We start from the raw sequence: 18,265 nt of genomic DNA, 5'->3' as shown, positions 1-18,265 counted from the left end.
ACTAATTTTTTTAAAAAGATTAATATTGCTATTGTATTGTTTAGATTGAAGAGGAGATTATGGAATCTCTTACAGAAATTGGTCATAAGGTCAAACTGCAAGAAGGAGCCACAAAGGATTTGGATGACACTTTATTAAATGCAGTTAGTTTTCCAGCACCCAAAGGTGTAACTGCATCTATTTATGAAGAGGAGGCGTTTTTAAAACAGAGTGTCTTTGAAATTACAGAGAGTTTGCAGGATACTCTAACTAATGAAGAAGCACTGAAGATTCTTGCATTACCTACAGAGGTAGGTTTTAAAACCATTTAACAGATATTCACAATTATTCAATCTTGTTGACAGTTTTGACAGTAAAGCCAAGATATGACAATTATAGACCTTTACATTGATTCCATTCTATCCCACTTGGCTCTGTCCCTTCCTACCTACATCTACAACACATCTCGTGCTCTTGATCTCCTCAGTAAATTAAAATTCCCTGGCCCTGTCTGCCTCATTTTCACCATGGATGTCCAGCAACCCCCACCCCCATCAAGAAGGCCTCAAAACTCTCTGCTTTTTTGACAAAGGAACCAACCAATCCCCTCCATCACCACCCTCCTACATGTGGCAGAACTTAACAATTGTTTCTTTGGCTCCTCCCACTTTCTCCAAACTTGAGGGGCACGGGCCTCAGTTGTCCCTGTCGCTTCTTTGACCATTTAGAACAGTCCATGTTCGAAGCCTTTCCTGGTAAAACTCTCTAACTGTTCCTCTGCTACATTAACAACCACATTGGTGCTGCTTTATGCACCCATGCTAAGCTCGCCAATTTCATCAGTTTTACCTCTAACTTCCACCCTGCCCTGAAATTCTGTTGGTCCATCTCTGACACCTCCCTCTCCTTTCTCGATCTCTCTGTTACCATCTCTGGAGACAATCTGTCAACCAATATCTTTTATAAACCTATCGATTTCTAAGGTTAACAACAGGAATTCTGCAGATGCTGGAAATTCAAGCAACACACATCAAAGTTGCTGGTGAACGCAGCAGGCCAGGCAGCATCTCTAGGAAGAGGTGCAGTCGACGTTTCAGGCCGAGACCCTTCGTCAGGACTAACTGAAGGAAGAGTGAGTAAGGGATTTGAAAGTTGGAGGGGGAGGGGGAGATCCAAAATGATAGGAGAAGACAGGAGGGGGAGGGATGGAGCCAAGAGCTGGACAGGTGATTGGCAAAAGGGGATACGAGAGGATCATGGGACAGGAGGTCCGGGAAGAAAGACGGGGGGGGGGGGGGACCCAGAGGATGGGCAAGAGGTATATTCAGAGGGACAGAGGGAGCAAAAGGAGAGTGAGAGAAAGAATGTGTGCATAAAAATAAGTAACAGATGGGGTACGAGGGGGAGGTGGGGCCTTGCGGAAGTTAGAGAAGTTGATGTTCATGCCATCAAGTTGGAGGCTACCCAGACGGAATATAAGGTGTTGTTCCTCCAACCTGAGTGTGGCTTCATCTTTACAGTAGAGGAGGCCGTGGATAGACATGTCAGAATGGGAATGGGATGTGGAATTAAAATGTGTGGCCACTGGGAGATCCTGCTTTCTCTGGCGGACAGAGCGTAGATGTTCAGCAAAGCGGTCTCCCAGTCTGCGTCGGGTCTCGCCAATATATAAAAGGCCACATCGGGAGCACCAGATGCAGTATATCACCCCAGTCGACTCACAGGTGAAGTGTTGCTTCACCTGGAAGGACTGTTTGGGGCCCTGAATGTTGGTAAGGGAGGAAGTGTAAGGGCATGTGTAGCACTTGTTCCGCTTACACAGATAAGTACCAGGAGGGAGATCAGTGGGGAGGGATGGGGGGGGACGAATGGACAAGGGAGTTGTGTAGGGAGCGATCCCTGCGGAATGCAGAGAGAGGGGGGGAGGGAAAGATGTGCTTATTGGTGGGATCCCATTGGAGGTGGCGGAAGTTACGGAGAATAATATGTTGGACCCGGAGGCTGGTGGGGTGGTAGGTGAGGACCAGGGGAACGCTATTCCTAGTGGGGTGGCGGGAGGATGGAGTGAGAGCAGATGTACGTGAAATGGGGGAGATGCGTTTAAGAGCAGAGTTGATGGTGGAGGAAGGGAAGCCTCTTTCTTTAGAAAAAGAAGACATCTCCCTCGTCCTAGAATGAAAAGCCTCATCCTGAGAGCAGATGCGGTGGAGACGGAGGAATTGCGAGAAGGGGATGGCGTTTTTGCAAGAGACAGGGTGAGAAGAGGAATAGTCCAGATAGCTGTGAGAGTCAGTAGGCTTATAGTAGACATCAGTGGATAAGCTGTCTCCAGAGACAGAGATAGAAAGATCTAGAAAGGGGAGGGAGGTGTCAGAAATGGACCAGGTAAACTTGAGGGCAGGGTGAAAGTTGGAGGCAAAGTTAATAAAGTCAACGAGTTCTGCATGCGTGCAGGAAACAGCGCCAATGCAGTCGTCGATGTAGCGAAGGAAAAGTGGGGGACAGATACCAGAATAGGCACGGAACATAGATTGTTCCACAAACCCAACAAAAAGGCAGGCATAGCTAGGACCCATACGGTTGCCCATAGCTACACCTTTAGTTTGGAGGAAGTGGGAGGAACCAAAGAAGAAATTATTAAGAGTAAGGACTAATTCCGCTAGACAGAGCAGAGTGGTGGTAGAGGGGAACTGATTAGGTCTGGAATCCAAAAAGAAGCATAGAGCTTTGAGACCTTCCTGACGGGGGATGGAAGTATATAAGGACTGGACATCCATAGTGAAAATAAAGCGGTGAGGGCCAGGGAACTTAAAATCATTGAAAAGTTTAAGAGCGTGAGAAGTGTCACCAACATAGGTCGGAAGGGATTGAACAAGGGGTGATAAAACCATGTCGAGGTATGCAGAAACGAGTTCGGTGGGGCAGGAGCAAGCTGAGACAATAGGTCGGCCAGGACAGGCAGGTTTGTGGATCTTGGGTAGGAGGTAGAAACAGGAAGTGCGGGGTGTGGGAACTATAAGGTTGGTAGCAGTGGATGGGAGATCCCCTGAGCAGATAAAGTCGGTGATGGTGTGGGAGACAATGGCCTGGTGCTCCTTAGTGGGGTCACGATCGAGGGGTAAATAAGAGGAGGTATCCGCGAGTTGTCGCTGTGCCTCGGCAAGGTAGAGGTCAGTACGCCAGACTACAACAGCACCCCCCTTATCAGCGGGTTTAATAATAAGGTTAGGATTAGTACGGAGGGAGCGGAGAGCAGAGCGTTCGGAAGGAGTGAGGTTGGAATGGGGACATGGTGCGGTGAAGTCGAGACGGTTGATGTCCCGTCGGCAATTAGCGATAAAGAGATCCAGAGCAGGCAGAAGACCAGAGCGGGGTGTCCATGAAGAAGAGGAGGGTGCTCCCTTGTCCATTCGTCCCCCCCATCCCTCCCCACTGATCTCCCTCCTGGCACTTATCCGTGTAAGCGAAACAAGTGCTACACATGCCCTTACACTTCCTCCCTTACCACCATTCAGGGCCCCAAACAGTCCTTCCAGGTGAGGCAACACTTCACCTGTGAGTCGACTGGGGTGATATACTGCATCCGGTGCTCCCGATGTGGCCTTTTATATATTGGTGAGTCCCGACGCAGACTGGGAGACCGCTTTGCTGAACATCTACGCTCTGTCTGCCAGAGAAAGCAGGATCTCCCAGTGGCCACACATTTTAATTCCACATCCCATTCCCATTCTGACATGTCTATCCACGGCCTCCTCTACTGTAAAGATGAAGCCACACTCAGGTTGGAGGAACAACACCTTATATTCCCGTCTGGGTAGCCTCCAACCTGATGGCATGAACATCGACTTCTCTAACTTCTGCTAGGCCCCAACTCCCCCTCGTACCCCATCTGTTACTTATTTTTATGCACACATTCTTTCTCTCACTCTCCTTTTGCTCCCTCTGTCCCTCTGAATATACCTCTTGCCCATCCTCTGGGTTCCCCCCCCCCCTTGTCTTTCTTCCCGGACCTCCTGCCCCATGATCCTCTCGTATCCCCTTTTGCCAATCACCTGTCCAGCTCTTGGCTCCATCCCTCCCCCTCCTGTCTTCTCCTATCATTTTGGATCTCCCCCTCCCCCTCCAACTTTCAAATTCCTTACTCACTCATCCTTCAGTTAGTCCTGACGAAGGGTCTCGGCCTGAAACATCGACTGCACCTCTTCCTAGAGATTTCTAAGGTTAACTTGACTATACCTCTTCCTACCCCATGTCCTGTAAAAATGTTATTCCCTTTTCTCAGTTTCTTCACATCTGGTGCATCTGTTCCCAGGACACTGCTTTCTGTATCTAGACATCGGAGGTGTCCTCCTTCAAAGAAAGGGGTTTCCCTCCCTCCACTATTGATGCTGCTTTCACTCGCACCTCCTCCATTTCCCGAACATCCTCACTCACCCAACCTTCCAGCCGCCTTAACAGTGATAGAATTCCTCTAGTCCTTACTTACCATCCCATCAGCCTCCACATCCAGCACATCAAACACATCATCCTCTCATCCTCTGCAACTTACGCCTTCTCCAAAGGGATCTTACCACTAAATATATCTTTATCTCTCCCCCCCCCACCACCAACTTTCCACGGGGATCTCTCCCTTCATGATTCCTTTGTCCATTTGAACCTCACCATTAATCTTCTTCCAGGAACTTATCCCTGCAAGCAGCCTACGTGCTACACCTGCCCACACACCTCCTCCCTTACCTCCATTCAGGGTCCCAAAAAGTCCTTCCGGGTGAGGTAACACTTCACCTGTAAATCTTCTGGCAGTTGTCTATTGTGTCCAGAGCTCCCGATGAGGCCTCTTCTACATTGGTGAGATGAGTTATAAATTGGAGGACTGCTTCATCGAGCACCTCCGTTCCACAGAACTTCCCGGTGGCCAAATATTTTAATTCTGATTCTCATTCATGTTCTGACATGTTGGTCCATGGTCTCGCCTTGTGCCAAGATGAGGCCACTCTCAGGGTGGAGGAGCAACACCTTATATTCCATTTAGGTAGCTTCCACAATGATGATGTGAATATTGGTATCTCCTTTCAGTAAAAAAAATCCCTCCCCCTCCCTTCTTCCTTTATTCCCCACTCTGGCTTTTTCCATCTTCTCACCTGCTTATCACTTCCCTCTCGGACCCCTCCTCCTTCCCTTTCTCCTACAATTCACTCTCCTCTCCTATCAAATTCCTTCTTCTCCAGGTTTTTACCTTTCCCACTCACTTGGCTTTCCCTTCTAGCTAGCTTCCTTCCTTGCCCCTCCCCCCACTTTTTTCTTTTAACGCCTTGCCCCTTCCTTCTCAGTCCTGAAGAAGGGTCTCGGTGCAAAATGTCGACTGGTTATTCATTTCCATAAATGCTTCCTGACCTATTAAGTTTCTCCAGCATTTTCTTCAGCAATGAGTTCCTTTAAGTAATTGATGGGGTGAAAGCTACATTGTAGAATGGGAAAAATTCTGCATTGCTTAAGACTTTGTTGAAAAATTTAAAAACTTGTCAAGAACAAATGGCTTTATTTCAAGGGTGGCTATTGTCAGGAGTTCACTGTAAAAGAGGCAAAAAATGATCAAATTTAAAAGATACCCAGTTGAGAACTGGAAGTTTCTAATCTACAGAACCACAGTCAAAGAACTAGAAAATGAGTTTTATCAGAATTGCTCCAGTTTTGGTGAGCAGCTTGGTATTGGTTTCTCAATGACGATTGTATCTAAGGGACACTTAAAAGTGCTTTTAGAAATAGGTGATGAGTTAACATGATTGCAGAAGATTGGGGCCATGCTCTTCATAAATGAGTGCTGTGAAGAATGGTGAAAATTTCACTTGTAATTATAAGGATGTTATAAACATTGTGAAGTTGCTTTTGTTTAAAAATGCATTTTAGACCATTCAACTGAATGGAATCTACATACAGTACAAATACAACGTATAAATGTATTATTTTTAATTTAATATTTTTTACATATTTACCACTGAAGGAACACGTTTTATTATGAACCGTAACTTTTAAAAATGATCATTACAATTTTTTAACTCAAGATGTATCTTAATACAGATTTGATGTTTATCTGATTGATTTTAAAATGTATTTGCAGGCAATTTACTTTATGTTTTGGTTTCAGTTAAGTAACTTCAGAGTTGATGGTGAAAAGCACAGTGATCACCAGCAGAAACAATCGTATTCAGATATGCTGAAACAGTATTTTCACAGACGTCTCTTTGTAAACCAGGTTTAATAAATCAGATTTAATGCAAGAAGAGCATGACAGCAATTAGATGTTCCAAGGCCTGGAGAGTTTTAATTATTGGGGAAGATTGGCAAGGTTAAGGTTATTCTCTTTTAGGGTAATTGGTTGAAGGACCAAAGTCGAAGAAAAATATTTTCATCAGAGCCAGTGGACATTGTCAGGAATTCACTGCTTAGTATATTCAGTACAAAAGCTAGCAAATCAGTTTGCAGTTGTATAAAACTTCTGTGAGGCTACGTTTGTAGTATTATGTACAGTTCTGTTTGCCACATTACAAGAAGGGTGTGGTGACTTTGGTAAGGGTGAATAAAAGGTTCACCAAGAAGTTGCATGGATTACAGAGTATTGGCTGAAGTGAGAGATTGAACAAACTTTAATTTTCCCTGGACTGTGGGAAGCTGAAGGGTGACTTGATAAAATTATGAGAGACATAGGTAAGGTAGATACATAAGAACATAAGAAATAGGAGCAGGAGTAGGCCATCCAGCCCATCGAGCCTGACCCGCCATTCAATAAGATCATGGCTTATCTATCTGTAACTCAGCTCTATCGACTTGCCTTTTCCCCATAACCCTTAATTCCCCTACTATGTAAAAATCTATCTAACTGTATCTTAAATATTTAGTGAAGAAGCCTCAACTGCTTCCCTGGGCAGAGAATTCCACAGATTCACCACTCTCTGGGAAGAACAGTTTATCCTCATCTCCATCCTAAATCTTCTCCCCTGAATCTTGGCTTTGTTTAAACAGTACTTCACTGATTTTTTACAGGAGAGCTGGATTCATACGTCTCAATCCCACGTCATCACGTGACGTCCCCTTCTCCCCTGAATCTTGAGGCAATGTCCCCTAGTTCTAGTCTCACCTACCAATGGAAACAACTTTCCTACTTCTATCTTATCTATCCCTTTCAAAATTTTGTATGTTTCTATAAGATCCCCTCGCATTCTTCTGAATTCCAGAGAATATAGTCTCAGGCAACTCAGTCTCTCCTTATAAGTTAACCCCTTCATCTCTGGAATCAACCAGGCAAACCTCCTCTGCACTGCCTCCAAAGCCAGTTTATCCTTCCTCAAGTATAGAGACCAGAACTGCACACGTTGCTCCAGGTGCGGTCTCACCAGTACCCTGTATAGTTGCAGCATGACCTCTCTGCTCTTGAATTCAATCCCTCTAGCAATGAAGGCACCTGCAAGCCAACTTTTTGCGATTCATGCACAAGCACTTCCAAATCCCTCTGCACAATAGCATGTTGCAATCTTTCATCATTTAAATAATAATCTGCTCTTCTATTATTCCTTCCAAAGTGGATGATCTCACATTTACCAATATTGTATTCCATCTGCCAGACCTTGTCCCACTCACTTAACCTATCTATATCCCTCTGCAGACTCTCCACATCCTCTGTACAATTTGCTTTTCCACTCAGTTAGTGTCATCAGCAAATTTTTCTATGCTACACTCAGTACCCGCTTCCAAATCATCAACATAAATAGTAAACAGCTGCGGGCCCAGCACCGACCCCTGCGGCACCCCACTCACCACTGACTTCCAACCAGAGAAACACCCATTTATACCAACTCTGTGCCTTCTGTTGGTTAACCAATCCACTATCCATACCAATACACTTTTCCGACTCCATGCATCCGTATCTTATTTATAAGTTTCTTGTGCGGCACCTTATTGGACGCCTTCTGGAAATCCAAGTATACGACATCCATCTGTTCCCCCCTATCCACTGCACTCATTATGTCCTCAAAGAACACCAGTAAGTTTGTCAAATAGGACCTGCCCTTTCTGAATCCATGCTGTGTCTGTCTAATGGAACCACTCTTTTCTAAATGTTTTGCTATTTCTTCCTTAATGACAGCTTCAAGCATTTTCTCGACTACAGATGTTAAGCTAACTGGCCTATAGTTGCCTGTCTCTTGCCTACATCCTTTTTTTAAAAAGTGGCATGACATTTGCCGTCTTTGAATACGCCGTGACCTGCCCAGAGTCTAGAGAATTTTGGTAAATGATTACCAAAGCGTCTACTATAACCTTCACTAATTCCCTCAGCACCCTGGGATGCATCCCATCAGCACCAGGGGACTATCTACCTTCAGGTCCTCTAGTTTGCTCATCACTATCTCTTTAGTGACAATGATTTTATTGAGGTCATCACCTCCCATTTCGTCCATAACATCATTCTTTGGCATATTAGACGTGTCTTCCACCGTGAAGACCGACACAAAATAGTCATTCAATGCCTCAGCCATTTCCTTATCACCCAATATCAATTTCCCCTTCTCGTCTTCCAAGGGACTTACGTTGACTTTAGCCACCCTCTTCCACTTTATATATTTATAAAAACTTATGCTGTCTGTTTTTATATTTTGTGCTAATTTACTTTCATAATCTATCTTCCCTTTCTTTATTTCTTGCTTAGTTGTTCTTTGTTGCTTTTTAAAGTTTTCCCAATCCTCCAGTCTCTCACTACTCTTTGTGACTTTGCAACTTTGTACACATCTTTGTACACTTGGTACACAGATAGTTTGAGTCGTCTTCGCTGGGTGGAAATGCCAAATACTAAAGGTGAGGAGGAAAGTTTAAGAGAGATGTGCAAGGCAAGTCTTTTTCTAAAACAGAGTGGTGGGTGCATAGAGTATGCTACCAGGGACTCTGATGGAAGCAGATATGATAGCAACATTTAAGAGGCATTTTAGACAGGATGTGAACAGGCAGGGAATGCAGGCATGTGAGATTATTTTAAATTGACATCAAAACACTGCAGATGCCATGGCTCAAAGTTCTGGTGTGCTGTTGTACTGTTCCATGTTCTATATTTTGTCTCATTTCTAGGTTACTTATCCTGATATAGTTAATGCTAAAGGGAGTGCATTTAGATCATTGAACAAGTCTGCTGGAGACCAGCAAATGCATGTTGATGAGAATGAGAATCTTCTGAAACAGACTTCAGTGCTGGCCACATGGACTCCAAAAAACAAGTAAAATACTGTGTTTTAAGTTTCAGAGTCTTGCGTAGAACTATTATGAACTAAAGTAAAACTAGTTGTAGCCTGGGGAAAAGTACACACTCAGGACAACAAATACTTTTTTGGGTTTTTATTCCTTTATCTGTTTTAGATGTTTTAGTGCCGGAAGAGGGTCTCAAAACAAAACAAAGGAATTTACATCTCTAGGAAGAGGTGCAGTCGACGTTTCAGGCCGAGACCCTTCGTCAGGACTAACTGAAGGAAGAGTGAGTAAGGGATTTGAAAGTTGGAGGGGGAGGGGGAGATCCAAAATGATAGGAGAAGACAGGAGGGGGAGGGATGGAGCCAAGAGCTGGGCAGGTGATTGGCAAAAGGGGATACGAGAGGATCATGGGACAGGAGATCCGGGAAGAAAGACAAGGAGGGGGGACCCAGAGGATGGGCAAGAGGTATATTCAGAGGGACAGAGGGAGAAAAAGGAGAGTGAGAGAAAGAATGTGTGCATAAAAATAAGTAACAGATGGGATACGAGGGGGAGGTGGGGCCTAGCGGAAGTTAGAGAAGTCGATGTTCATGCCATCAGGTTGGAGGCTACCCAGACGGAATATAAGGTGTTGTTCCTCCAACCTGAGTGTGGCTTCATCTTTACAGTAGAGGAGGCCGTGGATAGACATGTCAGAATGGGAATGGGATGTGGAATTAAAATGTGTGGCCACTGGGAGATCCTGCTTTCTCTGGCGGACAGAGCGTAGATGTTCAGCAAAGCGGTCTCCCAGTCTGCGTCGGGTCTCGCCAATATATAAAAGGCCACATCGGGAGCACCGGACGCAGTATATCACCCCAGTCGACTCACAGGTGAAGTGTTGCCTCACCTGGAAGGACTGTTTGGGTCCCTGAATGGTTGTAAGGGAGGAAGTGTAAGGGCATGTGTAGCACTTGTTCCGCTTACACGGATAAGTGCCAGGAGGGAGATCAGTGGGGAGGGATGGGGGGGACGAATGGACAAGGGACTACCCTCCTCTTCTTCATGGACACCCCGCTCTGGTCTTCTGCCTGCTCTGGATCTCTTTATTGCTAATTGCCGACGGGGCATCAACCGTCTCGACTTCACCGCACGTTGTCCCCATTCCAACCTCACTCCTTCCGAATGCTCTGCTCTCCACTCCCTCCGTACTAATCCTAACCTTATTATTAAACCCGCCAATAAGGGGGGTGCTGTTGTAGTCTGGCGTACTGACCTCTACCTTGCCGAGGCACAGCGACAACTCGCGGATACCTCCTCTTATTTACCCCTCGATCGTGACCCCACTAAGGAGCACCAGGCCATTTTTCTCCCACACCATCACCGACTTTATCCGCTCAGGGGATCTCCCATCCACTGCTACCAACCTTATAGTTCCCACACCCCGCACTTCCCGTTTCTACCTCCTACCCAAGATCCACAAACCTGCCTGTCCTGGCCGACCTATTGTCTCAGCTTGCTCCTGCCCCACCGAACTCATTTCTGCATACCTCGACACTGTTTTATCACCCCTTGTTCAATCCCTTCCGACCTATGTTGGTGACACTTCTCACGCTCTTAAACTTTTCGATGATTTTAAGTTCCCTGGCCCTCACCGCTTTATTTTCACCATGGATGTCCAGTCCTTATATATTTCCATCCCCCATCAGGAAGGTCTCAAAGCTCTACGCTTCTTTTTGGATTCCAGACCTAATCAGTTCCCCTCTACCACCACTCTGCTCCGTCTAGCGGAATTAGTCCTTACTCTTAATAATTTCTCCTTTGGCTCCTCCCACTTCCTCCAAACTAAAGGTGTAGCTATGGGCACCTGTATGGGTCCTAGCTATGCCTGCCTTTTTGTTGGGTTTGTGGAACAATCTATGTTCCGTGCCTATTCTGATAGCTGTCCCCCACTTTTCCTTCGCTACATCGACGACTGCATTGGCGCTGCTTCCTGCACGCATGCAGAACTCGTTGACTTTATTAATTTTGCCTCCAACTTTCACCCTGCCCTCAAGTTTACCTGGTCCATTTCCGACACCTCCCTCCCCTTTCTAGATCTTTCTGTCTCTGTCTCTGGAGACAGCTTATCCACTGATGTCTACTGTAAGCCTACTGACTCTCACAGCTATCTGGACTATTCCTCTTCTCACCCTGTCTCTTGCAAAAACGCCATCCCCTTCTCGCAATTCCTCCGTCTCCGCCGCATCTGCTCTCAGGATGAGGCTTTTCATTCTAGGACGAGGGAGATGTCTTGTTTTTTTAAAGAAAGGGGCTTCCCTTCCTCCACTATCAACTCTGTTCTTAAACGCATCTCCCCCATTTCACGTACGTCTGCTCTCACTCCATCCTCCCGCCACCCCACTAGGAATAGCGTTCCCCTGGTCCTCACCTACCACCCCACCAGCCTCCGGGTCCAACGTATTATTCTCCGTAACTTCCGCCACCTCCAACGCGATCCACCACTAAGCACATCTTTCCCTCCCCCCCCCCCCCCCGCATTCCGCAGGGATCGGTCCCTACACAACTCCCTTGTCCATTCGTCCCCCCCATCCCTCCCCACTGATCTCCCTCCTGGCACTTATCCATGTAAGCGGAACAAGTGCTACACATGCCCTTACACTTCCTCCCTTACCACCATTCAGGGCCCCAAACAGTCCTTCCAGGTGAGGCAACACTTCACCTGTGAGCCGACTGGGGTGATATACTGTGTTCTGTGCTCCCGATGTGGCCTTTTATATATTGGCGAGACCCGACGCAGACTGGGAGACCGCTTTGCTGAACATCTGCGCTCTGTCCACCAGAGAAAGCAGGATCTCCCAGTGGCCACACATTTTAATTCCACATCCCATTCCCATTCTGACATGTCTATCCACGGCCTCCTCTACTGTAAAGATGAAGCCACACTCAGGTTGGAGGAACAACACCTTATATTCCGTCTGGGTAGCCTCCAACCTGATGGCATGAACATCGACTTCTCTAACTTCCACTAGGCTCCACCTCCCCCTCGTACCCCATCTGTTACTTATTTTTATGCACAAGTTCTTTCTCTCACTCTCCTTTTTCTCCCTCTGTCCCTCTGAATATACCTCTTGCCCATCCTCTGTGTTCCCCCCCCCCCACTCCTTGTCTTTCTTCCCGGACCTCCTGTCCCATGATCCTCTCATATCCCTTTTGCCTATCACCTGTCCAGCTCTTGGCTCCATCCCTCTCCCTCCTGTCTTCTCCTATCATTTTGGATCTCCACCTCCCCCTCCAACTTTCAAATCCCTTACTCACTCTTCCTTCAGTTAGTCCTGACGAAGGGTCTCGGCCTGAAACGTCGACTGCACCTCTTCCTAGAGATGCTGCCTGGCCTGCTGCGTTCACCAGCAACTTTGATGTGTGTTGGTTAAACGAATTTACAACCAGTTCTTGCCATTACAATCTCAGTTTAACTTTCGATCCACAACCTTGTGTATTGACGAATTGCGTATGCAGTATAAAAATACATAAAGCAAACCGCACAAAACTAATACAGAACTAATACGGTAGTGACAATTCTACTTGGCCAGTAAGGAAATTTGCACAAGCCACGCTGTCCAGCGCCGATGCCTTCACTCGTGAAAATCTTTCCTCACCATGCCCAGTATCTCTGGGAGGAACTTAATCCCAAAGCCCCACCAGCTTCTTCTGCCAAAAACAAAAATGGTCTCCCCACTAACCCGCGCGTGCATAATGACATCACCGTCTCCACTTAAAGGCACAAACAACTATTCTAACATTACCCGAATGGATGCCTAAGTACACTTCTAACAATAATGAATAAGATTCAACGGTCACCCAATTACAGTCTATAACCTTGAAACTGAACTAACTTGTATTTGATCACAAACAAGAGAAAATCTGCAAGTGCTGGAGATTCGAGCAACACACACAAAATGCTAGAGGAGCTTGGCAGGTCAGGCAGCATCTATGAAAAGACCTTTTTCTAGATGCTGCCTGACCTGCTGAGTTTTTCCAGCATTTTGTATGTGATTTTTTTAAATTGGTAAATTGGGCATAAAAGTAATTTTGCCCTTTTTTTTGGAATATTTTCATCCATTTCCTGTTGTGGTCCTGTCCTTTGGAAAATAAAGTGGGCAACTGTCTATTTTCTGCTCCCCATTGCACTTTGTATGCCTCAAGGCAGCACAAACAAGTGTGGTTCTTTAAATAACGTCAATGTCAGAAATTTAGATCCAAAGAACTAAATAATATGAGGGGTATACTGAAAATCCCCTTGATACATTTGTATGTTTTTTGATTTTGTATGGCAGATAGCATATTTGTTAATTTTTAAAATGACGAGAGGTACTCATTTGTAAAGGCCAAGGCTTCTGAGTATTGCTAACTTAAACTCACAGGTCTTTTGATTTATGAGCTCAGTCCTACCACTGATCTTTGTAATGCAGTGTGATGTTCTTTGTAGTTGGGCGGAGCCTCCCCCAAAAGATCTTATTAAAAATGTTGACTCAGTAGGTCAACATGCAAATGAACCAAAGATCAGGTTTTAACATTTCTATTGCAAGTAAACTGTGATAATGTTTTCTTAAGGCAAGGTTATCCCAATTTCAGAATTCCTTTGCAATTACAGAATTTGTGGTAGCCATAGCACTGATAGCACCCTATGAAGATTAAAATGTGAATTTTTGAGTCTTTTAACTTAATAAGTCTAAGGATGAATTAGATTCCTTGCCTTTTCACTTCTCTGTATATAAGCTTGAGAAAACCTATTTCACACTAGTAATACATCTTAACTTACAAGCCTTACTTTGGATGCTTCAGTGTATAGATTTCAATTGCTGTAATTATTCATCTAGATACTATTTATGCATCACTTGGTCTGTTGGTCATGTGGTTTAAGTGAAACTTTTGTTTGCTCTTTTCCGAAAATACTTCTATAATTAACAGCACCCTACAATGGCCACATCTTATTTCCTCCCGAACTTTTAAATCTTAGCTTTTGTATCCAATACACCCTGAAAGAATTTGATTGGAAAGCAGTCTTTATTTGGGTATTTACAGATCATAGATGGTCTGCACTCCCAAGTACATAATTCAGAATAGACTCATGGGGAAAAGATTGCTCATGAGCTTAGAAAGTGATGTTCAAGTGACCATCAGGACATTGTTTGGAATAGGAAGATTTAGATTTAGTTACTATATTAAGTCTTGTGATTAAATCCTTTTTACAGTATGGCTTAACTAGGTTGAGAATATGTCTACCTGACCAACATTTGAAAAGGTTGTATTCTATGTGGATATTCTTTCAAAGCATTTGATGTCAGGTTGAGTCAAGCTATGCAAGGTGGTGTTACTTATGCCACTTGACTCAATGCTTTAATCAAGTAATGACAATTTAGTTGGTACAATGGGGTATGTTTTCTTTCTTGGCCAATAGCAGCATATAAAGAAGTTTGACAAGTCATTTTTTTCAGCCTTATGCAAATAGACTTTGGGTCATGTATAGAAAATTATAATACAATAGATTCCGGTTAGTTGGTGCAGCCACTTATTTGGGGCAGTTCTTGAAGAACAAAGATAATCCAGAAAATAGCCAGGATTCCTATTGTTTATTTGGGTCACTATGCTGCTTAATTGGGACAGGAGATTGTTGTCAAACAGTTTCTAACCAGAGTGGCTGCTAGACACTACGTCGCCTTTAGAGCAAACAATTTTATATAGTGTCATTTGTGCGTGTTTGCGTTCAAAAAGCAGTGTTTTTTGTCACCGATGGTTGGCGAGAAATAAGCAGTAAAATAATTCAGAACTGTTTTGCTCGCTGCAGTTTCAAGCATTCAGGCTAGGAGATTCCAGAAAAGGCCAGGAGTGAAAAGGAAATGATTTCACTGCTTCAACAAATTAGGAGCTATGAATAATTTGAAGGTATTGAATGTTACAGTGTTACAATGACAATGAAGAATTGGAGGAAGCAGTGTACGAAGGCAGTCCATTATCTGCACTAGCAGTCTGCACTGATTTTGCTCATGCACAATCAATCAAAAGAACATGGGAGCGTACACTGGATGAATTTCTCTGTGGATAACTGTTAGGAACTAATATTTAGTTTTTATATTATTGTAGTAATATTGGCAGTTTGGGCAGACTAGACTTCATTCCATGGAACCTAGGAGCCTGAGGATGACTTTGTAGAAGTGTATAAGATCATTAGGGCAAAAGTAGGTGAATGCATATAGTCTTTTTCCCAGGGAAATGGAATCAAAAACTGAAGGATGTACGATGAGAGGTGAAAAATGTAAAAAGGACCTGAGGGGCAACTTCTTCATGCAGAAAGTAGAGGTATGTGGAAGGAGCTGTCAGTGAAAGTGTTTGAGACAGGTACAGTACAATAACAACATTCAAAATATATGTGAACATTTTTATAGAAGGAAAAGTTTAGAGAGATGTAGGCTAAATGCAGACAAATGGGACTAACATAGATGAGCACCTTGGTCGGCATAGTTGAGTTGGGCCAAAGGCAGTATAACTCAATGACTATACTGAAAGTACATAGAGTCATCGAACACTACAGCACAGAAACAGAACATTTGGTCCATCTGGCCCATGCCGAACTATTATTCTGTCTACTCCCATCAACCTTCACCCTGATCATAGCCCTCCATACCAATCCTATCCATGTAGTTATCTACATCTCTCTTAAATATTGAAATCTAACTCACGTCTACCACTTCCATTGGCAGCTCATTCCACATTCCTCCATCTTCTGCATGAAGGAGTTCCTCCTTATGTTCCCCTTGAATATTTCACCTTCAACTCTTAACCCATGACCTCATGCGACCTTAGTGGAAAAAGCCTGCATGCATTACCCTATCTAAATCCCCCCCTCATTCTCCTGTGCTCCAGGGAATAAAGACCTAACCTATTCAACCTTTACTTATAACTCAGGTCTTCAAGTTCTTGTAAATTTTCTCTGCACTCGTTGAATCTTACTGATATCTTTCCTTCACACAATACCCCAAATTAGGCCTCACCAACGTCTCATACAACTTCGACATGACATTCCAACTCCTGTATTCAATACTTGGACTTATGAAGGCCAATGTGCTGAAAGCTCTCTTAATGAATCTATCCATCTGTGATACCACTTTCGAGGAATTACGATCTGTATTCCCAGATTGCTCTGTTTTATCACAGTCCACAGTGCCCTACTGCTTACCATGTAAGTCCCACCCTGATTCGTCCTCCTAAAGTACAAAACTTCACATTTGTCTGCATTAAATTCCATCTGCTATTTTCAGCCCATTTTTCCATCTGTTCCAGATCCTGCAGCAAGCTCTAATATCTTTCCTCGCTGTCCACTGTGCGCCCAATCTTGGTGTCATCCGTACATTGCTGATCCAGTATGCCACATTATCATCCAGATTGTTGATATAAATGACAAATAATAATGGACCCAGTACCAATCGCTGTGGTATACCACAGTCCTTCAGTCAGAGTGCAAACTATCCTCTACCACTCTCTGACTTCTTCTGCAAAACCCCAATATCTAATCCAATTTACTACCTCATCCTGAATACCAAGAGACTGAACCTCCTTGACCAACCTCTCATGTGGGACCTTGTTAAAGGCTTTGCTAAGGTCCATGTAGACAATATTCACTGCCTTTCCTTGATCAACTTTCCTGGTAACTTTCTCAAAAAACTGTATGGGATTGATTAGATATGACCTACCATGCACAAAGCTGTGTTGACTATCCCTGATCAATCCTTGTCTATACCTAAATGCTTATATATCTAGTCCTTTAGAATACCTTCCAATAACTTACTCATTACTGATGTCAGGCCCACTGGTCTATAATTTCCCGGCTTTTTCTTAGAGCCTTTCTTAAACAATGGAATAACATTAGTTATCCTCCAATCATCTGGCTAAGGATATTTTAAATACGTCTGCTGGGCCCCTACAATTTATGCACTAGCCTCCCACAAGGTGCAAGGGAGCACCTTGTCAGGCCCTGGGGGTTTATCCACCCTAATTTGCCTCAAAACCAGTACCTCCACCTCTGTAATCTGTATATGGTCCATGACCTCACTGCTCTTTTGCCTCACTTGTATGAACTGTCTCTATCTCCTAAGTAAATACAGATGCAAACAACCCATTTAAGATCTCCCCCATCTCCTTCAGCTCCATGAATAGATGAGCACTCTGATCTTCAAGGGGGCTAATTTTGTCCCTTGCTATCCTTTTGCCTTTAATATATCTGTAGAAACCTTTGGGATTCTCCTTCACCTTGTCTGCTAGCACAACCTCATGCCTTCTTTAGCCCTCCTGATTTCCTCCTCCTTAAGTGTTCTTGTACATTTCTTATACTTCTCAAATACCTCCTTTGTTCCTTACTGCCTAAACCTGCTATGTACTTCTTCTTCTTAACCAGGGCCTCAATATCTCTCAAAAACCAAGGTTTCTTAAACCTGTTATCCATGTCTTCTATTCTGACAGGAACATACGAACTCTGTACTCTCGACGTTTCACTTTTGAAGACCTTCCACTTACCAAGTATACCATTGTCAGAAAACAACTTGTCTTAATCCACACTTGCCAGATTCTTTCTGATACATCAAAATTAACCTTTTTCAAAATTTAGAATCCCAACCCAAGGAGCAGTCCTATCCTTCTCCATAATTATCTTGAAGCGAATGGAATTATGATCTGTAGATTCAAAGTGTTCCCTTATACACACTTATGTCACTGTGACCTCTGATACAAAATCTCTGTTAGGAAACAGGTATCTCCTTCCTTCCTTCCCATAATATCTTGAAATTGATCACAGCTGGCCTTGGGAATTTATCAACACTTTGGTATTCCATACTGTCTGTAAACAACTCCCCTCCCCCAATACTAAAATGTTCCAGACTGTCAATACAACCTTCCCCGAAGTGAGTATATTCCATGTTCTTTTCCGTGCTGAATACACATGATGTACTTATTTAGAACCTCACTCATATCCTTTGGCTCCACATGCAGCAAAACTGATACTGTAGTTAATAGTGAGGAAGGA

General features: G+C 44.1%; 1 protein-coding gene across 1 annotated transcript in view; it reads left to right on the top strand.

Annotated features, from left to right (window-relative positions):
• ttc6 (tetratricopeptide repeat domain 6) overlaps nucleotides 1-18,265 on the top strand; it is a 323,626-nt gene that overhangs the window by 49,146 nt on the left and 256,215 nt on the right. The window contains exons 4-5 of the mRNA XM_072279505.1: nucleotides 45-290; nucleotides 9,094-9,239. Of these exons, the coding sequence (XP_072135606.1) occupies nucleotides 45-290; nucleotides 9,094-9,239 (392 nt within the window). The remainder of the gene's footprint in view (nucleotides 1-44; nucleotides 291-9,093; nucleotides 9,240-18,265) is intronic.

This window comes from Mobula birostris, chromosome 1 (assembly GCF_030028105.1).
Source record: "Mobula birostris isolate sMobBir1 chromosome 1, sMobBir1.hap1, whole genome shotgun sequence".
In the NCBI taxonomy this organism is placed as follows: Eukaryota; Metazoa; Chordata; class Chondrichthyes; order Myliobatiformes; family Myliobatidae; genus Mobula; species Mobula birostris.
The sequence above is the reverse complement of the archived record's forward strand: the minus strand, read 5'-3'. Positions and strand labels throughout refer to the sequence as shown.